This window comes from Staurois parvus, unplaced genomic scaffold (genome assembly GCF_062004578.1).
Source record: "Staurois parvus isolate SC_StPar_1 unplaced genomic scaffold, SC_StPar_1.0 ptg001412l, whole genome shotgun sequence".
Taxonomy (NCBI): Eukaryota; Metazoa; Chordata; class Amphibia; order Anura; family Ranidae; genus Staurois; species Staurois parvus.
In genome coordinates, this window is record NW_028319208.1 from 57788 (window position 1) to 81506 (window position 23719).

Below are 23719 nucleotides of genomic sequence, written 5' to 3' on the forward strand. Positions count from 1 at the left end.
GGGCCATTAATATGCAGTTCAGATTCAAATGGCTATTAATATTGAGTTGGCCTCCAACCCCATGGTCATTAATACAGAACAGCTCTACCTTGTGCCCAATGATATGGGGTTGGCCTAGTGGTCATTAATATGCAGTTGCCCCCCTTCATGGTCAATAATATGGAGTTGCCCCCACCCCCTCCTCCCCATGGCCATTAATATGGAGCTGTCCTCCTTCATGGCCATTAAGATGGAGCTGTCCTCCTTCATGGCCATTAAGATGGAGCTGTCCTCCTTCATGGCCATTAAGATGGAGCTGTCCTCCTTCATGGCCTTTAATATGGAGTTGTCCTCCTTCATGGCCATTAATATGGAGCTGTCCTCCTTCATGGCCATTAAGATGGAGCTGTCCTCCTTCATGGCCATTAATATGGAGATGTCCTCCTTCATGGCCATTAACATGGAGATGTCCTCCTTCATGGCCTTTAATATGGAGTTGTCCTCCTTCATGGCCATTAATATGGAGCTGTCCTCCTTCATGGCCATTAATATGGAGATGTCCTCCTTCATGGCCATTAATATGGAGTTGTCCCCTTTGTGCCTATAACATGCTCTTCTGGGAAGACTTTCCACAAGATTTTGGGTGTCTGTGGGAATTTGTACCATTTGTGAGGTCAGGTTAGGAAGACCTGGCTCACACCTTGAGCCTCACGTTGGACACAACAAAAAAAAAAGACCTAGCTCAGAATCAGTGTTCCAATTATTTCATACCAATGTAGGGTTGAGGTCAGAACTCTGTACAGGACATTCTATGTCCTCCACACCAAACTGGTCATCCATGTCTTTATGGAGCTGGTTTGGACATAGGGGACAGTCAAGCTGGACCCAAAAGGGACCTTTTCAAGACTGGTGCCATGAGGCTGGAAGCGAAGGGGAAGGCCTGAGGTCCGGTACTGATGTTGGATGAGAAGACCTAGCTCACCATCGGGGTTCCAGTCATCTCAAAGGTCCTCAGTAGGGTTGAGGTCAGGGCTCTGTGCAGGATATTCGAGTTCCTCCATGACGTCAAACCTACTGAACACTTTTGGGATGAGAAAACCTCATAACTAAGGTGTTCCATAGGGTTGAAGGCAGGTACTGATGTTGGGTGAGAAGACCTGGCTCACCATCGGGGTTCCAGTCATCTCAAAGGTCCTCAGTAGGGTTGAGGTCAGGGCTCTGTGCAGGATACTTGAGTTCCTCCATGACTTCAAACCTACTGAACACTTTTGGGATGAGGAAACCTCATAACTAAGGTGTTCCATAGGGTTGAAGGCAGGTACTGATGTTGGGTGAGAAGACCTGGCTCACCATCGGGGTTCCAGTCATCTCAAAGGTCCTCAGTAGGGTTGAGGTCAGGGCTCTGTGCAGGATACTTGAGTTACTCCATGACGTCAAACCTACTGAACACTTTTGGGATGAGGGATGAGGAAACATCCTCTCAAAGGTGTTCCATAGGGTTGAAGGCAAGTACTGATGTTGGGTGAGAAGACCAAATGTCTTTCAAAAATAGGGTTGAGGTCAGGGCTCTGTACACGCCAAACTGGTCAAACCAAGTCTTTATGGAGGAAGCTTTGTCCACAGGGGACAGTCATGGGGGACCCATATAGGGGCCTCACTGTAGAAGTTGGATCTCCTGCCCTCCATCTATGGTCACCCTAAACCAGGAGGAGGGTGGAGTTTGGTTGAGTGGCATCTGGCAGTGAGGTATATAGAAGTGAGATATAGGAGACGGTGCTGAGATATTATATATGAATGACAGCTCTATACATCGGAGGAGACAGCCCCCCCCCCCCTCCATCTCACTCCTGCTGGGAATGTGATAATCTATACATAACGCTGGCGCGTCTCCACCACAAATCAAAAGGAGCAACGCAGATGTCGCAATTAGAGAAACACCTCATCTTCACAGTCCCGGCAATGGAAGCTGAGCGGCCAGGGATCGCCGAGATCCTATTGGACGCGGCAGAGGTTGTAGGACCGCCATCTTCATTGTCCTGTTGTACCGATGATCGGAAAGGGTCACGCCGAGTGCGATGTCAACCCCACTGTGTTCTCTGTGTATCAGGAATATATTTCCATTTCTAAATATACGCTTTCCCTTCTCTTTTCCCCCTTTGTCCCATCTCAGTGCTGCGGATCTCCTGCAGCCTCTTTGCAGCCACTTCCTGTCTACATGCATTCCAGGGACGGCTGCATGGCATATCTGAGGGCGGGGCCCCTTTCACACGGAGTGTCCCTTTAAGCCGTGTTGGAATTCAGGATAAGAGGGCGGAGCGACGCACGGACAGACCGCCAGTCACACAGCGACACAATGGCGGCACAGTTCCCCCGCGCCTCCGCGCCACCGGAAAGGATTTTACTGATGTTATTCTTGCTGCTCGTTAAACTGAAATCTGCGGAATCTGTCTGCCCCGACCCACCAATTCCACGGGAAACGGAAAAAATGGACTTCGGGTCACTGTGTGCTGTCCTAATATACAGATATAACGCGTTCCGCCGTCCCGACATGCAGATACAACGCGTTCCGCCGTCCCGACATGCAGATACAACGCGTTCCGCCGTCCCGACATGCAGATACAACGCGTTCCGCCGTCCCGACATGCAGATACAACGCGTTCCGCCGTCCCGACATGCAGATACAACGCGTTCCGCCGTCCCGACATGCAGATACAACGCGTTCCGCCGTCCCGACATGCAGATACAACGCGTTCCGCCGTCCCGACACGCAGATACAACGCGTTCCGCCGTCCCGACATGCAGATACAACGCGTTCCGCCGTCCTAACATGCATTTATAACGCGTTCCGCCATCCTAATATAGAGATATGTGTGCTACTGATATATATATATATGTCTGTACGGGGGGGGGGGGGGCACTCATGTAATATTAATAAGGAATATAGAAGTGACTATATATGATGGTAGAAATATATACAGATATGATAACGATACAATACATACAATATACACAGATATGATACATACAGATACAATACATACAGTATACACAGATATGATAACGATACAATACATACAGTATACACAGATATGATAACGATACAATACATACAGTATACACAGATATGATACAGATACAATACATACAATATACACAGATATGATACAGATACAATACATACAATATACACAGATATGATACATACAGATACAATACATACAATATACACAGATATGATACATACAGATATGATACAGATACAATACATACAGTATACACAGATATGATATAGATAAGATATCGCTCGTGCAATATTAATAAGAAATAGAGAAGTAATAATATGATATTAATACAGAGAGATCAGATGTATATATATTCTAGGAGTAGGAGCGGAGGGAAGATGTGATATATACAGATATGAGACATATAGTGTATCTCAATATATTCCAGTAGCAGGGTGGGCGGTGCCCCTCGGCGGTCATACCATAATATTATGGAATACAGAAGTGACTATATATGATACAGATACAATATATATATGTGATATAGACAGATACTGCTCATGTGATATTAATAAGAAATGCAGAAGTGATGATACAATACCTACAGATATGATATAGATATATATCTGTATACTCTAGCAGTAGGGGTGGGCGGTGCCCTCGGTGCTCATGTGATATTAATGAGGAATACAGAAGTGACAAGTGATGATACGATATATACAGATATGATATAAATATACATCTGTATACTCCAGCAGTAGTAGGGCGGTATATTATATTCAATATGCAATATTAATAAGGAATACAGAAGTGACTATATATGATATGACATATACAGATATGATATAGATATACATCTGCATACTCCAGTAATTGGGCGGGCGGCGCCCTCGGCGCTCATGCGATTTTAATAAGGAATACAGAAGTGAGTATATATGATATATACAGATATGATACAGATACAATATGATATAGATACAGATACGGATACAGATATGATATAGATACAATATAGATACAGATACAATATAGATACAAATACGATATATATATAGATACGATATATATACAGATACAATATAGATATAGATACGATATACATCTGTATACTCCAGTAGCCGGGCGGGCGGTGCCCTCGGCGCTCATGCGATATTAATAAGGAGTACAGAAGTGAGTATATATGATATAGATGTATACAGATACAATATAGATACAGATATGATACAGATACGATATATATACAGATACGATATAGATACAGATATGATATATACAGATACAATACAGATATGATACAGATACGATATATATACAGATACGATATATATACAGATACAATATAGATACAGATATGATATATACAGATACGATATATATACAGATACGATATACATCTGTATACTCCAGTAGCCGGGCGGGCGGCGCCCTCGGCGCTCATGCGATATTAATAAGGAGCACACAAGTGAGTATCATGGCTGTCAGCAGGATTTGCATGCCGGAGAGCTCGCCGTATGACAGACGGAAATCATCAACAATACTGAAGATAACGACATTATTTTTTATGCTAATTACAGCTGCAGCTCATTTGCATACTAATTTCCAGTACAAAACCCTCTTTAAGCCGGAGTGCGGCATCGCCAGCTGCACGCGAGTCAAAGGCCTTCGTACAGTCTCCGAAAAAGACAATTTCCCTCCGCGCATCAATCAGCGCATTCGCACGTCCCAGAAAGTGGCGCTGCGACTCGGAGCCCCAGCTGGGGTTCGGGGCCCTTGATGGAAAGATGGGCTTTTTGCGGCACAATGGGGAACATTGAGACGTCACGTGGCGAGGGGGAAGATCGCGTCCGCGGGCGCCCTGTGCCGGATTCTGCTGATTAAGCACAAACCGGAGCTGAACATTCCCATTTCTTCTCTCTGGGCGGTGAGCGGGCGCGCCGAGTCGCACGCCGTACTCGCCCTTTAAAGGCCGACTCCACCCAGAATTTTCACACTGGCGTTTTCATTCTGGAGGGAGCTGGACCTTCGGGTGGATCGGAAACGTCTCCAGAACACGTGGCGGGGGGAGCAGACCTGTCTCCTGTCCTGTACAAGGCATGCGCAGGCTCTAAAGGTATCCATGTCAGCCAACTAAATCACCGAAGTTTTATGTTCGATGATTCTGGAAGGGTTGACATTTATCGCACCCAAACATAAAACGATCGTTCCAAAACTTCAAACCCAACCTAACCTCCTAGTCCTAATCCCTGAACCTTCGCCTCATACGAAGTAGACTGCCAGAAATCCACCAATAAGAACACTCCATTGGCTACATCTGAGGGCAGCTGATTGGCCGATGAGACCAGCAATGCCACCAATCACAGGATATCCTGTACAGGCGCAGAGCCACCCCCACCAGGCCTCTTAGCAAACTGGGGAACTCCCAGGATTCCCCTCGTGAAGAAATCATGTGATCTGAATTGTGCCATCATCCCCGGGGATTCCCCTCTTGAGGAAATCATGTGACCTGCGTTGTAACATCACCCCCGGGGATTCCCCTCTTGAGGAAATCATGTGACCTGCGTTGTAACATCACCCCCGGGGATTCCCCTCTTGAGGAAATCATGTGACCTGCGTTGTGACATCACCGCCGCGAATTCCCCTCTTGAGGAAATCATGTGACCTGTGTTGTGACATCATCCCCGGGGATTCCCCTCTTGAATAAATCATGTGACCTGTGTTGTGACATCACCCCCGGGGATTCCCCTCTTGAGGAAATCATGTGACCTGTGTTGTGACATCATCCCCGGGGATTCCCCTCTTGAGCAAATCACGTGATCTACATTGTGACATCATCTCCAGGGATTCCCCTCCTGAGGAAATCATGTGACCTGTGTTGTGACATCATCCCCGGGGATTCCTCTCCTGAGGAAATCATGTGACCTGTGTTGTGACATCATCCCGGGGGATTCCCCTCTTGAAGAAATCATGTAACTTGTGTTGTGACATCATCCCCGGGCATTCCCCTCTTGAGGAAATAAGTGGCGATGTGTCCTCACTTCCTGTTTGGTCACCTGTACAGGAAGTGAGGGTGAACCTCTCCTTCCCTTCTCTTCTAGAACATTCATTTCTGTTGTCTGCGCTCCACATTTCCTGTTCCATCTCATTGAGGAGAAATTTCCTAGGCCTAAAGAACAGAATAGATGCCAAATATCCTGGATTGGCTGGGATAGTCCCATATGTTGGACCTCAGTCTTTATGATGCTGTGTCCTGGGCCATGTCCTGGATTGGTTGGGACAGTCCCATATCTCAGACCTCAGTCCTGATGATGCTGTGTCCTGGGCCATGTCCCGGATTGGCTGGGATAGTCCCGTATCTCAAACCTCAGTCCTGATGATGCTGTGTCCTGGGCCATGTCCCGGATTGGCTGGGATAGTCCCGTATTTCAGACCTCAATCCTGATGATGCTGTGTCCTGGGCCATGTCTCGGATTGGCTGGGATAGTTCCGTATCTCAAACCTCAGTCCTGATGATGCTGTGTCCTGGGCCATGTCCCGGATTGGCTGGGATAGTCCCGTATTTCAGACCTCAATCCTGATGATGCTGTGTCCTGGGCCATGTCTCGGATTGGCTGGGACAGTCCCGTATTTCAGACCTCAGTCCTGATGATGCTGTGTCCTGGGCCATGTCTCAGATTGGCTGGGACAGTCCCATATTTCAGACCTCAGTCCTGATGATGCTGTGTCCTGGGCCATGTCCCGGATTGGCTGGGATAGTCCCGTATTTCAGACCTCAGTCCTGATGATGCTGTGTCCTGGGCCATGTCCCGGATTGGCTGGGATAGTCCCGTATCTCAGACCTCAGTCCTGATGATGCTGTGTCCTGGGTCATGCCCCGGATTGGCTGGGATAGTCCCATATTTCAGACCTCAGTCCTGATGATGCTGTGTCCTGGGCCATGTCCCGGATTGGCTGGGATAGTCCCGTATTTCAGACCTCAGTCCTGATGATGCTGTGTCCTGGGCCATGTCCCGGATTGGCTGGGATAGTCCCGTATCTCAGACCTCAGTCCTGATGATGCTGTGTCCTGGGTCATGCCCCGGATTGGCTGGGATAGTCCCATATTTCAGACCTCAGTCCTGATGATGCTGTGTCCTGGGCCATGTCCCGGATTGGCTGGGAGAGTCCCGTATTTCAGACCTCAGTCCTGATGATGCTGTGTCCTGGGCCATGTCCCGGATTGGCTGGGATAGTCCCATATCTCAGACCTCAGTCCTGATGATGCGGTGTCCTGGGCCATGTCCCGGATTGGCTGGGATAGTCCCATATTTCAGACCTCAGTCCTGATGATGCTGTGTCCTGGGCCATGTCCCGGATTGGCTGGGATAGTCCCATATTTCAGACCTCAGTCCTGATGATGCTGTGTCCTGGGCCATGTCCCGGATTGGCTGGGAGAGTCCCGTATTTCAGACCTCAGTCCTGATGATGCTGTGTCCTGGGCCATGTCCCGGATTGGCTGGGATAGTCCCATATCTCAGACCTCAGTCCTGATGATGCGGTGTCCTGGGCCATGTCCCGGATTGGCTGGGATAGTCCCATATTTCAGACCTCAGTCCTGATGATGCTGTGTCCTGGGCCATGTCCCGGATTGGCTGGGATAGTCCCATATTTCAGACCTCAGTCCTGATGATGCTGTGTCCTGGGCCATGTCCCGAATTGGCTGGGAGAGTCCCGTATTTCAGACCTCAGTCCTGATGATGCTGTGTCCTGGGCCATGTCCCGGATTGGCTGGGATAGTCCCATATCTCAGACCTCAGTCCTGATGATGCGGTGTCCTGGGCCATGTCCCGGATTGGCTGGGATAGTCCCGTATTTCAGACCTCAGTCCTGATGATGCTGTGTCCTGGGCCATGTCCCGGATTGGCTGGGATAGTCCCGTATTTCAGACCTCAGTCCTGAAGATGCTGTGTCCTGGGCCATGTCCCGGATTGGCTGGGATAGTCCCGTATTTCAGACCTCAGTCCTGATGATGCTGTGTCCTGGGCCATGTCCCGGATTGGCTGGGATAGTCCCGTATTTCAGACCTCAGTCCTGAAGATGCTGTGTCCTGGGCCATGTCCCGGATTGGCTGGGATAGTCCCGTATTTCAGACCTCAGTCCTGATGATGCTGTGTCCTGGGCCATGTCCCGGATTGGCTGGGATAGTCCCGTATTTCAGACCTCAGTCCTGAAGATGCTGTGTCCTGGGCCATGTCCCGGGGTCACAGTGTCACTTTTGAGTTACTGCACATTTGTGAACGGGGGCTGAGAGTGGGTGGTCCCCGCATAATTAGAGGTCAGGTTTGGGTGGGTCAGTGCAGTCAATGGGTGTGGTCAGGGTGGGAACAACTAGTCACTGGGCGTGCCTAAGGCAGACTGTGGGCGGGGTTAACTGTCTCCTGCGGGCTGGAACTGGCATGTATGTAATATGTATGCAGATAATAAAATGTTAGCAGGGGGCGGAGCTATTCCTGACAACTCCAAAACTTTACAAAATGTTTGTCCTGGAGTCAGGAAATCTCCAATCATTTCACTTCTATATTACAATACAGGGCTGGCAGAATGACCCTCACTCCGCCCACATATGGACGACACCTCACTCCGCCCACATATGGACGACACCTCACTCCGCCCACATATGCCCCAACACATGGGCGACCCCTCACTGCCCCAACACACGGGCGACCCCTCACTCCGCCCACACACGGGCGACCCCTCACTCCGTCCCCCACACATGGGCGATCCCTCACTCCGCCCACACACGGGCGACCCCTCACTGCCCCCCACACACGGGCGACCCCTCACTCCCCCCCACACACGGGCGACCCCTCACTCCGCCCCACACACGGGCGACCCCTCACTCCGCCCCACACACGGGCGACCCCTCACTCCGCCCACACACGGGCGACCCCTCACTCCGCCCACACACGGGCGTCCCCTCACTCCGCCCCACACACAAGCGACCCCTCCCTCTGCCCCACACACGGGTGACCCTTCACTCTGCCCCACACACGGGTGACCCTTCACTCCGCCCACACACGGGCGACCCCTCACTCCGCCCCACACACGGGCGACCCTTCACTCCGCCCCACACACGGGCGACCCTTCACTCTGCCCCACACACGGGTGACCCTTCACTCTGCCTCACACACGGATGACCCTTCACTCCCCCCCACACACGGGCGACCCCTCACTCCGCCCACACACGGGCGTCCCCTCACTCCGCCCCACACACGGGCGACCCCTCACTCTGCCCCACACACGGGTGACCCTTCACTCCGCCCACACACGGGCGACCCTTCACTCCTCCCACATATGGGCGACTCCTCACTCTGCCCACACATGGGTGACCCCTCACTTTCTTTCAGATAAGGGTGACCCTCTACTCCCCCTAGACTTGAGAGACCTCTCACTCCCCCCTGAACATGGGTGACCCCTCATTGCCCTGGTAAAGATCCCCCATGGATCATTGTCACCCCCCCCCCCCCAGAACATTGTCACTCTTCACCCTTACCTTAGATCACTGTTACTGCCCCCCCTACCCCAGACTATTGTTACTGCCCCCCATACCCCAGACTATTGTTACTGCCCCCCAGACTATTGTTACTGCCCCCCATACCCCAGACTATTGTTACTGCCCCCTACCCCAGACTATTTTTACTGCCCTTATACCCCAGACTATTGTTACTGCCCCCCATACCCCAGACTATTGTTACTGCCCCCCATACCCCACAGTAATGTAACAATGTCACCCGGTTTCCCTACCCCAGTAACATCCTACTCCCCTCCCTTGGTAGAAATGTTAGTCTCCTCCCCGACAGTCACTCTCCTTCCTTCCTTCCCTGCTAGTGGAGACATTCTCATCCCTGTACCCCGATGGTGGAGACATTCTCATCCCTGTACCCCGATGGTGGAGACATTCTCATCCCTGTACCCCGATGGTGGAGTCACTTTCCTCCCTGTACCCCAATAGCGGAGTCACTTTCCTCCCTGTACCCCGATAGTGGAGTCACTTTCCTCCCTGTACCCCGATAGTGGAGACATTCTCATCCCTGTACCCCGATGGTGGAGTCACTTTCCTCCCTGTACCCCGATAGTGGAGTCACTTTCCTCCCTGTACCCCAATAGTTGAGCCACTTTCCTCCCTGTACCCCACTATTGGAGTCACTTTCCTCCATGTACCCCACTATTGGAGTCACTTTCCTCCCTGTACCCCACTATTGGAGTCACTTTCCTCCCTGTACCCCTTCCTTACCCGTCCCCCGCACTCGGCGGTTCGATCTCTCAGTATCCGGGATAAAACGACAAAAATCAACATTTCCTGAAATGACTGAAACGGCGATAATTGTGGGCGGGACTCTACCTTTGATCTCTCCTAGTAGTTCGCTTGTGTTTAGTCGTTCCATTTTCTCTTTCCAGTCTTTAGAAAGGAGTTTCTCCATGCAGGAAGAATCTACGAAAACCAAACAATAACTTTATTAACAAAAAAATTGTACCAAACCCCACAAATCGCACATTTCGCCCTTCTGTCGTGTAAAACTCAACAACCCCCCCAAAATATAGGAAACGGACCGGAGAGTCGTCCATCGCTTTACCCCGAGCAGAAACTCCGGAAAATCCGAGGCTGTCCAACTTTCCTTGGTCAGCGCTCAGATTTCAGCCTCATAACTCGGTTTTTCCCTCTAGTCATGTAGAAAAGGTACGAAAACAAAACATCGTTTATGTCGAGTAACCCAACCGCCGCGCTGATGGGAAACCTTGTTTATTCGTTTCCACAGAGAAAACAGCAGAAACTGAATGGAATCCAAAGATCCATTCCTGACTAAGCTCTCCTAGACTGACCAATCACATGTCATCCCGGACAAGCCCCCAATCTCTAGTTACGCGTCGTCATGTATGGTGACAACTCCAGTTATAAAAGAACGATCCATCGCCTCCATGCAGTAACGATTCCGCGGTTTGTTTGTTTTTATCACTCAAAGAAACACAAACATTATTGTTTGGCATCTACAAAGGATATCTCGGCTCCCATCAAGGTCCAGGCCAAGATATCTCGGCTCCCATCAAGGTCCAGGCCAAGATATCTCGGCTCCCATCAAGGTCCAGGCCAAGATATCTCGGCTCCCATCAAGGTCCAGGCCAAGATATCTCGGCTCCCATCAAGGTCCAGGCCAAGATATCTGGGCTCCCATCAAGGTCCAGGCCAAGATATCTGGGCTCCCATCAAGGTCCAGGCCAAGATATCTGGGCTCCCATCAAGGTCCAGGCCAAGATATCTGGGCTCCCAACAAGATCCAGGCCAAGATATCTGGGCTCCCATCAAGGTCCAGGCCAAGATATCTCGGCTCCCATCAAGGTCCAGGCCAAGATATCTCGGCTCCCATCAAGGTCCAGGCCAAGATATCTGGGCTCCCATCAAGGTCCAGGCCAAGATATCTGGGCTCCCATCAAGGTCCAGGCCAAGATATCTGGGCTCCCATCAAGGTCCAGGCCAAGATATCTCGGCTCCCATCAAGGTCCAGGCCAAGATATCTCGGCTCCCATCAAGGTCCAGGCCAAGATATCTCGGCTCCCATCAAGGTCCAGGCCAAGATATCTGGGCTCCCATCAAGATCCAGGCCAAGATATCTCGGCTCCCAACAAGATCCAGGCCAAGATATCTCGGCTCCCATCAAGGTCCAGGCCAAGATATCTGGGCTCCCATCAAGGTCCAGGCCAAGATATCTCGGCTCCCATCAAGGTCCAGGCCAAGATATCTGGGCTCCCATCAAGGTCCAGGCCAAGATATCTCGGCTCCCATCAAGGTCCAGGCCAAGATATCTCGGCTCCCATCAAGGTCCAGGCCAAGATATCTCGGCTCCCATCAAGGTCCAGGCCAAGATATCTGGGCTCCCATCAAGATCCAGGCCAAGATATCTGGGCTCCCAACAAGATCCAGGCCAAGATATCTCGGCTCCCATCAAGATCCAGGCCAAGATATCTGGGCTCCCATCAAGATCCAGGCCAAGATATCTGGGCTCCCATCAAGGTCCAGGCCAAGATATCTCGGCTCCCAACAAGATCCAGGCCAAGATATCTGGGCTCCCAACAAGATCCAGGCCAAGATATCTCGGCTCACCTCAAGGTCCAGGCCAAGATATCTGAGCTCCCATCAAGGTCCAGGCCAAGATATCTCAGCTCACATCAAGGTCCGGGCCAAGATATCTGGGCTCACATCAAAGTTCAGGCCAAGATATCTCGGCTCACATCAAGGTCCGGGCCAAGATATCTCGGCTCACATCAAGGTCCAGGCCAAGATATCTCGGCTCACATCAAGGTCCAGGCCAAGATATCTCGGCTCCCATCAAGGTCCAGGCCAAGATATCTCGGCTCCCATCAAGGTCCAGGCCAAGATATCTCAGCTGCCATCAAGGTCCAGGCCAAGATATCTCGGCTGCAATCAAGGTCCAGGCCAAGATATCTCGGCTCCCATCAAGGTCCAGGCCAAGATATCTCGGCTCCCATCAAGGTCCAGGCCAAGATATCTCGGCTGCCATCAAGGTCCAGGCCAAGATATCTCGGCTGCCATCAAGGTCCAGGCCAAGATATCTCGGCTGCAATCAAGGTCCAGGCCAAGATATCTCGGCTCCCATCAAGGTCCAGGCCAAGATATCTCGGCTGCAATCAAGGTCCAGGCCAAGATATCTCGGCTCCCATCAAGGTCCAGGCCAAGATATCTCGGCTCCCATCAAGGTCCAGGCCAAGATATCTCAGCTCCCATCAAGGTCCAGGCCAAGATATCTCAGCTCCCATCAAGGTCCAGGCCAAGATATCTCGGCTGCAATCAAGGACCAGGCCAAGAGCCGGGCATCACGTAAAGAGCGAGACTTCGAGGCCACAGGACGACCCCCTCAGCTCCAGATTGCAGCCGACACATGTAGCAGTTGCCGTTCCACCGCTCATTATCCGCAGAGCGGGTTTCCCTCCCATAAGTCCGAGGGATAAAGTCGCATTCCCTGGAAGCGGCCCAGGTAATCACCGAGCAATCACCGAGCATTAGGTCATGTCTACGAGACGACCCCAATCCAGCCGGCAAATTCGCATCGCTCCTACGCCGAATCAAACGCTTCATTAGCATATCTTACATCTTAGGTCTTAATTAGTGACTTTGCAGCAGAAGGTGTACGAGACGGGCGGAAAAAAAACGTCTGAAAACACAGGAAATAACCACAAAACGCAGGACAAGCGACATTTCTCACTTCTACGCCAAACAACGGCACGGCTGGGAACGTTTCAACGTCGGCTGTCAGCGAGTTTGTTTTTTTTTTTTTTTTTCTAAGTACAAATTTAGGGTTTATAATTAATTACTGCTTCACTGACCGTGCTGGAAAAAAAAAAAAAAAAAAAAAGGATGACGATTTAGGTTAGGCTATCGTTTATTTTTATTTTTAAGAACCGCAATACACAGAACAAGCGACATTTCTCACTTCTACACCAAACAACAGCAGTGCTCAGCTGTCAACAAATTATTATTTTTTTTTTATTTTTATTTTTTTATTTTTTTTTAAATTTTGCTGAAGAAAAAAAAAAAAAAAAAAAAAAAAAAAAGGATGACGTTTCAGGTTAGATTTTTATGCGACTATCGTTTATTTTTATTTTAAAGAACCAGAAAACACAGAACAAGCGACATTTCTCACTTCTACACCAAACAACAGCAGTGCTCGGCTGTCATCGATTTTTTTTTTTTTTTTTTTATACAGAAGGAGGGTGTATAATTAAATAATTAATTACTGCTTCACTGACCGTGCTAAAAAAAAAAAAAAAAAAAAAAAAGGGATGACGTTTTAGGTTATGTTTTTACGTGGCTATCGTTTATTTTTATTTTTTTATTTCTGCTAATTCTATAGCACCGTCAATTTACGCAGTAAATTGTTCTGCAATATTGTACGTTCACATCAGTCCCTAATCCTCCCGGGGTGTGCAATCTAAGGTGTATTTTAAAAAGTTTAACTATTTTTTTTTTGTCATAGCAAAGAAAATACAATAAAGAAAATATAATAAATACAGGATTTATATATAAATATGATAAAGAAAATGTATATATAAATATAATAAAGAAAATATAATAAATACAGGATTTATATATAAATATAATAAAGAAAATATAATAAATACAGGATTTATATATAAATATAATAAAGAAAATATAAATACAGGATTTATATATAAATATGATAAAGAAAATATAATAAATATAGGATTTATATATAAATATAATAAAGAAAATATAATAAATATAGGATTTATATATAAATATGATAAAGAAAATGTATATATAAATATAATAAAGAAAGTATAATAAATACAGGATTTATATATAAATATAATAAAGAAAATATAATAAATACAGGATTTATATATAAATATAATAAAGAAAATATAACAAATAATTTATATATAAATATAATAAAGAAAATATAATAAAAGATTTATATATAAATATATAGATTGTCAGCTCCCAGGTTCAGGCCCTCCTATCCCTCTTGTATTGTTGCTGTATTGTCTCCCGTTATATTGTACAGCGCTGAGCAAACTGTTGGCGCCATAAATCCTGTATAATAATAATATAATAAAGAAAATATAATAAATGCAGGATTTATATATAAATATGATAAAGAAAATATAATAAAGGATTTATATATAAATATATAGATTGTAAGCTCCCAGGATCAGGGCCTCCTATCCCTCTTGTATTGATCTGTATTGATCTGTATTGTCTCCCGTTATATTGTAAAGCGCTGAGCAAACTGTTGGCGCTATAAATCCTGTATAATAATAATATAATAAAGAAAATTTATATATAAATATAATAAAGAAAATATAATAAATACAGGATTTATATAAAAATATAATAAATAAAATATAATACAGGATTTATATGTAAATATAATAAATAAAATATAATAAATACAGGATTTATATAAAAATATAATAAATAAAATATAATACAGGATTTATATGTAAATATAATAAATAAAATATTATAAATACAGGATTTATATAAAAATATAATAAATAAAATATAATACAGGATTTATATGTAAATATAATAAATAAAATATAATAAATACAGGATTTATATAAAAATATAATAAATAAAATATAATACAGGATTTATATGTAAATATAATAAATAAAATATAATAAATACAGGATTTATATAAGAATATAATAAATAAAATATAATACAGGATTTATATGTAAATATAATAAATAAAATATAATAAATACAGGATTTATATGTAAATATAATAAATACAGGATTTATATAGCGCCAGGATTTATATATAAATATATAGATTGCAAGCTCCCAGGAACAGGCCCTCCTATCCCTCTTGTATTGATCTGTATTGTCTCCCGTTATATTGTACAGCGCTGAGGACACTGTTGGTGCCATAAATCCTGTATAATAATAATAATATAATAAATAAAATGTATATATAAATATAATAAAGGAAATAGAATACAGGATTTATAGAGCGCCAACAGTGTGCGCAGCGCTTTACAAAATGAAGGCAGACGTTGCGGCGACAATACAATTTGGTAAAAGAGGAATCAGAGGGTCCAGCTCGTTATTTTTAAAATATAATTAGTTTTTTCCTTTTTTTAATAGATAAAAAAATTGCAATAAAAATAATAAATTGCAATAAAAAAATAATAATCCAGTTTGTGACGTATTCCAAAACGATACATTTCTACAGAATTTCAGTTATTGTACTACAATCGATAATTGTCTAAATACAAATCTTCTAATTTGTTACATATCCCAAAGCTGTGACTTTCTAAAGAATTCTAATTATTGTAAAAAACAACAAACTGTAATTCTGATCCTGAAAGATCAGCGAGAGGCATATCAGAGAATAAAATGTAATGACTTATTAGCGGCATCGACATTTCCCAACAACATAAAACCAAATCATGATATTAGCAGCAACAAGAAGCAATTATGTCGCCATCCTGGATCTGCAAACACTTATTAGCTACAAAGTAAAAAAAAAAAAATAAAAAAAAAAAATCTACGTTTTTTTTTTTAATCACAGAGGAAGAAAAAAAAAAAAGGAAAATGATGCAATAAAAGGATGGGATGGAAGCCGCCTCGCCGTCCGCATCAAAGAGCGTCTCGGCCGTTATTCAAATGAGACAAACGTCACCTTGTTCCCAGGAAGGCGAAGCGATCGCTCTCCCTGACTGCCGGCTCCGCACGCTCGACGCGTCCTTTAAATGCATCGCAGCTTCCCCTTCCACTCGCCACTTGCTGAGCCGCGGGATTTTTTTTTTTTTTTTTTTTTAGCGCTTCTGTTTTTGGTGTTTAAAAAAAAAAAAAAAAAAAGTCAAGGTTTAAATGACGGCGGGCTAGCTGGTGGATACGGTTTTTTTTTTTTTTGCGCCCCGCTGCCGCGCGCTACGCCGTACAACTTGATTCCCCGCGTGCTCTGCCACTTGGCTGATTGCTGCTTTCAGATTTTCAAGGCCGTATTTGCAACCACAGAATCACTAAGTAGCTTGTAATTGCATTACATTTGCACAAGTTTTGCTGGAAAGACAACACAGCTTGAAAATGTTTTTGGGTAATATTTGAGCAGAAAAGGCAATTTATTTACTAATTACATCTTTCAGCGAGCGCGGGGAAATTAAGAAGCTGCAAGTTGCGACGGAGGGGTATCAAAATACTTGTTATGCAATAAAAACAAAGAATCTAATTTTAACAATTAGGAGCATATATTATTATTATTGTTATTTTGGTTTTTTTTTGTTTTTTATAGGCTCTGGCCCGATAACAGAAGATTCTTCATACAACCGCCAATTACCGATAGAACACAATAATTTGTCCTGTAGAGGGATATCATCATCTAATGAGGCGTCTCGCCTTCCACGAAAACAATCCCGTCATCTGGTCGCAAATAAAGTATTGCCGTTAAGTCACACGCTAGGAAATTAAAAAGCACTCATTTTTCTTTCCTTAAATTTCTGATTAATTTTTTTTTTTCAATTCTGAAATGTAAAAACAAAAATAAATACAATTCCACATCAAAAAAAAATTTCTCAGAAAGTAAAATAATAAAATTCCCATCCAATTCTGAAATATGAAATTTTGTGAATTTTTATTATTTTTTTTTTTTTTTTACAATTTAGAATTGGATGGAAATGTTATATTTTTTTTTATGTGACATTTTTTGATGTGAATTTTTGTTATTTTTGTTTTACAATTTAGAATTGGATGGAAATGTTAATTTTCTTTTATGTGACTTTTTTTTATGGGAATTTGTGTTATTTTTTTTTTACAATGTAGAATTGGATGGAAATGTTATATTTTTTTTTATGTGACATTTTTTGATGTGAATTTTTGTTATTTTTGTTTTACAATTTAGAATTGGATGGAAATGTTAATGTTTTTATGTGACATTTTTTGATGTGAATTTTTTCTTTTTTTTTACAATTTAAAATTGGATGGAATTTTTTTTTTTTTAAATAGTAACAAGGATCTCCTGCACTACTGAGAAGCGATAAATCAAACGTGTGGGAGCTGCTAGCACCTAATCATATACCAAGTGGAAATAATGAATAACTAAATAAAATGATGCAGCGAATGTTTGGGGGTTTTTTTGTTTTTTTTTTACATTTTAGAATTGGATGGAAATGTTAATTTTCTTTTATGTGACTTTTTTTATGGGAATTTTTGTTATTTTGTTTTTACAATTTAGAATTGGATGGAAATGTTAATGTTTTTATGTGACATTTTTTGATGTGAATTTTTTTTTTTTTACAATTTAAAATTGGATGGAAATTTTTTATTTTTTTTTTAAATAGTAACAAGGATCTCCTGCACTACTGAGAAGCGATAAATCAAATGTGTGGGAGCTGCAAGCACCTAATCATATACCAAGTGGAAATAATGAATAACTAAATAAAATGATGCAGCGAATGTTTGTTTGTATTTTTTTTTTTTTTTTACATTTTAGAATTGGATGCAAATGTTAATTTTCTTTTATGTGACTTTTTTTTATGGGAATTTTTGTTATTTTTCTTTTACATTTTAGAATTGGATGGAAATGTTAATTTTCTTTTATGTGACTTTTTTTATGGGAATTTTTGTTATTTTTTTTACAATTTAGAATTGGATGGAAATGTTAATTTTTTTTAATGTGAATTTTTGTTATTTTATTTTTTACATTTTAGAATTGGATGGAAATGTTATTTTTTTTTATAATAGTAATAAGGATCTCCTGCGCTACTAAAAAGCGATAAATCAAACGTGTGGGAGCTGCTAGCACCTAATCATATACCAAGTGGAAATAATGAATAACTAAATAAAATGATGCAGCAAATGTTTGTTATTTTCTTTTTTTACATTTTAGAATTGGACAGAAATGTTGTTTTTTTATGTGACATTTTTTGATGGGAATTTTTGTTATTTTCTTTTTTTACATTTTAGAATTGAATAGAAATATTATTTTTTTACGTGACATTTGTTGATAGGAAGTTTTATTTTTTTTATTTTACATTTTAGAATTGGATGGAAATGTTGTTTTTTTTATGTGAATTTTTGTTATTTTTTTTTTATAATAGTAACAAGGATCTCCTGCACTACTGAGAAGTGATAAATCAAATGTGTGGGAGCTGCTAGCACCTAATCATATACCAAGTGGAAATAATGAATAACTAAATAAAATGATGCAGCAAATGTTTGTTATTTTTTTTTATTTTACATTTTAGAATTGGATGGAAATGTTATTAATTTTTTATGTGACATTTTTTGATGTGAATTTTTGTTGTTATTTTTTTTTTTTACATTTTAGAATTGGATGGCAATGTTATTTTTTTTTTTATGTGAAATTTTTTGATGTGAATTTTTTTTATTATTTTTTTTACATTTTAGAATTGGATGGAAATGTTATTATTTTTTTTATAATAGTAATAAGGATCTCCTGCGCTACTAAGAAGTGATAAATCAAACGTGTGGGAGCTGCTAGCACCTAATCATATACCAAGTGGAAATAATGAATAACTAAATAAAATGATGCAGCAAATGTTTGTTATTTTCTTTTTTTACATTTTAGAATTGGACAGAAATGTTGTTTTTTTATGTGACATTTTTTGATGGGAATTTTTGTTATTTTCTTTTTTTACATTTTAGAATTGAATAGAAATATTATTTTTTTACGTGACATTTGTTGATAGGAAGTTTTATTTTTTTTATTTTACATTTTAGAATTGGATGGAAATGTTTTTTTTATGTGAATTTTTGTTATTTTTTTTTTATAATAGTAACAAGGATCTCCTGCACTACTGAGAAGTGATAAATCAAATGTGTGGGAGCTGCTAGCACCTAATCATATACCAAGTGGAAATAATGAATAACTAAATAAAATGATGCAGCAAATGTTTGTTATTTTTTTTTTATTTTACATTTTAGAATTGGATGGAAATGTTATTAATTTTTTATGTGACATTTTTTGATGTGAATTTTTGTTGTTATTTTTTTTTTTACATTTTAGAATTGGATGGCAATGTTGTTTTTTTTTTTATGTGAAATTTTTTGATGTGAATTTTTTTTATTATTTTTTTTACATTTTAGAATTGGATGGAAATGTTATTATTTTTTTTATAATAGTAATAAGGATCTCCTGCGCTACTAAGAAGTGATAAATCAAACGTGTGGGAGCTGCAAGCACCTAATCATATACCAAGTGGAAATAATGAATAACTAAATAAAATGATGCAGCAAATTTTTGTTGTTATTTTTTTTTTTTACATTTTAAAATTGGATGGAAATGTCTTTTTTTTTGTTTGTGAAATTTTTCTATGTTAAAAAAAAAAACAAATAAAATTCTACATCCAAAAATTCCACAGAATTCTAAAATGTGAAATTAATTTTTTTTTTTTTTTTTTTTTTTACATTTTAGAATTGGATGAGAATTTTATTATTTTATTTTATGTGAATTTTTTGGATGTAGAATTTTATTTGTTGTTTTTTAACATAAAAAAATTTCACAAACAAAAAAAAGACATTTCCATCTAATTCTAAAATGTAAAAAAAAAAAAAAAAATAACAAACATTTGCTGCATCATTTTATTTAGTTATTCATTATTTCCGCTTGGTATATGATTAGGTGCTAGCAGCTCCCACACGTTTGATTTATCGCTTATTAGTAGCGCAGAAGATCCTTATTACTATTATAAAAAAATTAAAAACATTTCCATCCAATTCTAAAATGTAAAATAAAAAAAATAACAAAAATTCACATCAAAAAAATGTCACATAAAAAAAAGCATTTCCATCTAATTCTAAAATGTAAAAAAAATAATAACAAAAATTCCCATCAAAAAATGTCATGTAAAAAAATAATAACATTTCCATCCAATTCTAAATTGTAAAAAAAATAATAACAAAAATTCCCATCAAAAAATGTCATGTAAAAAAATAATAACATTTCCATCCAATTCTAAAATGTAAAAAAAAAAATAATAAGTAAATAATATTTCCCATAAAAAATGTTCACCTAAAAAAAAAAACACATTTCCATCCAATGGGCAGCACAGTGGCTAAATGGTTAGCACTTCCGCCTGGCAGAACTCGGGTCGTTGGTTCAAATCCCAACCATGGCTCAACCTGCCTGGAGTTTGCATGTTCTCCCTGTGCCTGTGTGGGTTTCCTCTGGGTACTCCGGTTTCCTGCCACACTCCAAAGACATCCTGGGATGTTAACTGGCTCCTGTCTAAATTGTCCCTAATATGTGTATGTATGGATGGGAGTTCAGGGACCTTAGATTGTACGCCCCTTGGGGGCGGGGCCTGATGTGAATGTATGAATGTGAGTTAGGGACCTTAGGTTGTACGCTCCTCGGGGGCGGGGACTGATGTGAATGTATGAATGTGAGTTAGGGACCTTAGATTGTACGCTCCTTGGGGGCGGGGCCTGATGTGAATGTATGAATGTGAGTTAGGGACCTTAGATTGTACACCCCTTGGGGGCGGGGCCTGATGTGAATGTATGAATGTGAGTTAGGGACCTTAGATTGTACACCCCTTGAGGGTTAGGGACTGATGTGAATGTACAATATATATGTAAAGTGCTGCGTAAATTGACGGCGCTATATAAGTACCTGAAACAAATAAAAAAATAATTCTAAAAAAATAGATAAATAACATTTCCCATAAAAAAATGTTCACATACAAAAAAAAAAAATCATTTCCATCCAAATCTAAAATATTAAAAAAAAATAATAATAACAAAACTGCACATCAAAAAATGTCTAATAAAAAAAAAAATTCCAACCAATTCTACCATATAAAAAAAAAAATAATAATAATAATAATTAAATTTTCATATCAAAAAATGTTCACATTAAAAAAAAAAAAAAACATTTCCATCCAATTCTAAAATGTTAAAAAAAAAAATAATAACAAAACTGCACATCAAAAAATGTCTCATAAAAAAAAAAATTCCAACCAATTCTACCATATAAAAAAATAAATAAATAATAATAATAATTAAATTTTCATATCAAAAAATGTTCACATTAAAAAAAAAAAAAACATTTCCATCCAATTCTAAAATGTGAAAAAAACATCACATTAGAAAAATAATAAAATTTCCATCACATTTTAAAATTTCAAAAGATAATAATACAATTTTACCATCTATATACGTAAAGCGCGGCGTGAATTGACCGCCATACAAGTACCTGAAATAAATGAAAGAAATAAATCTAATCCAATAAAAATGTTAGGATTAATTAAAAAGAAAAAAAAAAAGCATGAAAAAGTAACTAATGTTTAAATATCAGATGAATCTTTGTTTTAAATATTTAAATATTATTATTATTATTATTATTATTATTAAAAAATTAAAAATAATTTGGCGATTGCAGAAAATTCAACACATTTACTTGGCAGAATTTGTAGGTATTTTTTTTTTCCAGAGCAAAAAAGTAATTTGATTTTTTTTTTTTTACTCTTTAGAAAAAAGAGCCACTGCAGAAAGGGCGGCTGTTTTCTGTGCTGGAGGAAGGTTCTCCCCGCACGCGCAGTTGGCTGCCGAGTGCATCAGCGACCTTAAAGGGGAAGCGCGCGGTATATAACGCTCGGTGGTTCTGGCCATCGCCGGGTCCAAGCAGATCCTTCGCTGGCTCCCTGACAAGGCGGCTAATTGCTGCCACAACTCACCAGTGGGAGCCGCTGTCAGTGACAGGATCTTGGCGTTGTTACCGCCCCCACAAACTGGAAGGACGGGACTGCCGGGGGATCCGCGGAATTGCGCACTTCTCCAAACCAACGGAAACCCTCGAAGACCAACAGATCCACTCGCAGCCAATCACGCAGAAATCGGTCTTTTGTCAAATATTTGTTTTCAGGATAATCCGGAATAAATGAAGGAGATCGCCGGACGCCAAAAAATCAGAGAAGACATAAAAAAAAAAAAAAAAAAAAATTTCTGAACTCTCAGATTCACTCGCGGATTGCAGGGCCAGCAAATCTACTCATCCAGTCCCACATCTGCCGGTGTGTGTGTATAGAATAGGTTTTCATTGGTTACAAAACAAAATGACAAAAAGAGCGCCAGAAAAAGAGCGCGAGAAAAAGAGCGCAAGAAAGAAAGCGCGAGAAAAAGAGCGCGAGAAAAAGAGCGCAAGAAAAATAGCACGAGAAAAAGAGCGCCAGAAAAAGAGCACGAGAAAAAGAGCGCAAGAAAAAGAGCGCAAGAAAAAGAGCGCAAGAAAAAAACAGTGCAAGAAAAAGAGCGCAAGAAAAACAGCTCGAGAAAAAGAGCACGAGAAAAAGAGAGCAAGAAAAAGAGCGCAAGAAAAAGAGCGCAAGAAAGAGAGCCCAAGAAAAAGAGCGCAAGAAAAACAGCGCGAGAAAAACAGCGCAAGAAAAAGCACAAGAAAAAGAGCGCAAGAAAAACAGCGCAAGAAAAAGCACAAGAAAAAGAGCGCGAGAAAAACAGCGCGAGAATAAAACAGCGCAAGAAAAAGAGCGCAAGAAAAACAGCGCAAGAAAATCAGCGCGAGAGAAACAGTGCAGTGCAGCGGATGGCCCCGCGGGGCCCGTCTTCTCTAAGGGGGGGATTTACTAAAGCCTGAGCACTCCGCGGGGGCGGGCACACAGAGCTCAGGAAATGGGGCGGGGCTTCACTTTACAAAGAATACCCAATCGCATGCGAGGAATAATTTAACAAACAGCCTTTTTTCTTGCACCTGATTGGATGACGGAGTCCTGGGAGAAGATTGGCCCCGCGGGGCCCGACGCTGCGCTGAGCGACGGTTTTCCTTGCGCTGGTTTTGTACATTTTTTTCTGTTATTTTTGCGTTTTGTAACAAATAAAAACATAATAAAAGTCTATTTAGGAAATCAACCCCCAGATCTTCCCGCCCCCCAATTCTGCAACACGCCCCCTCACCTCGTGAAGACCCATGTGACCCCCTCACCTCGTGAAGACCCCTGTGACCCCCTCACCTCGTGAAGACCCCTGTGACCCCTCACCTCGTGTAGACCCATGTGACCCCTCACCTCGTGTAGACCCATGTGACCCCCTCACCTCGTGAAGACCCCTGTGACCCCCTCACCTCGTGAAGACCCCTGTGACCCCCTCACCTCGTGAAGACCCCTGTGACCCCCTCACCTCATGAAGACCCCTGTGACCCCCTCACCTCGTGAAGACCCATGTGACCCCCTCACCTCGT

At 41.8% G+C, this 23719-nt stretch overlaps 1 protein-coding gene across 1 annotated transcript in view; it reads right to left on the reverse strand.

The window, feature by feature from the left end:
• Positions 1–10444, reverse strand: part of LOC149436159 (uncharacterized) — a 39117-nt gene extending 28673 nt beyond the window's left edge. The window contains exon 1 of the mRNA XM_089661945.1: positions 10360–10444. Coding sequence (XP_089518071.1) covers positions 10360–10438 — 79 coding nt within the window. The 5' untranslated portion in view covers positions 10439–10444. The remainder of the gene's footprint in view (positions 1–10359) is intronic.
• Positions 10445–23719: the final 13275 nt, after the last annotated feature.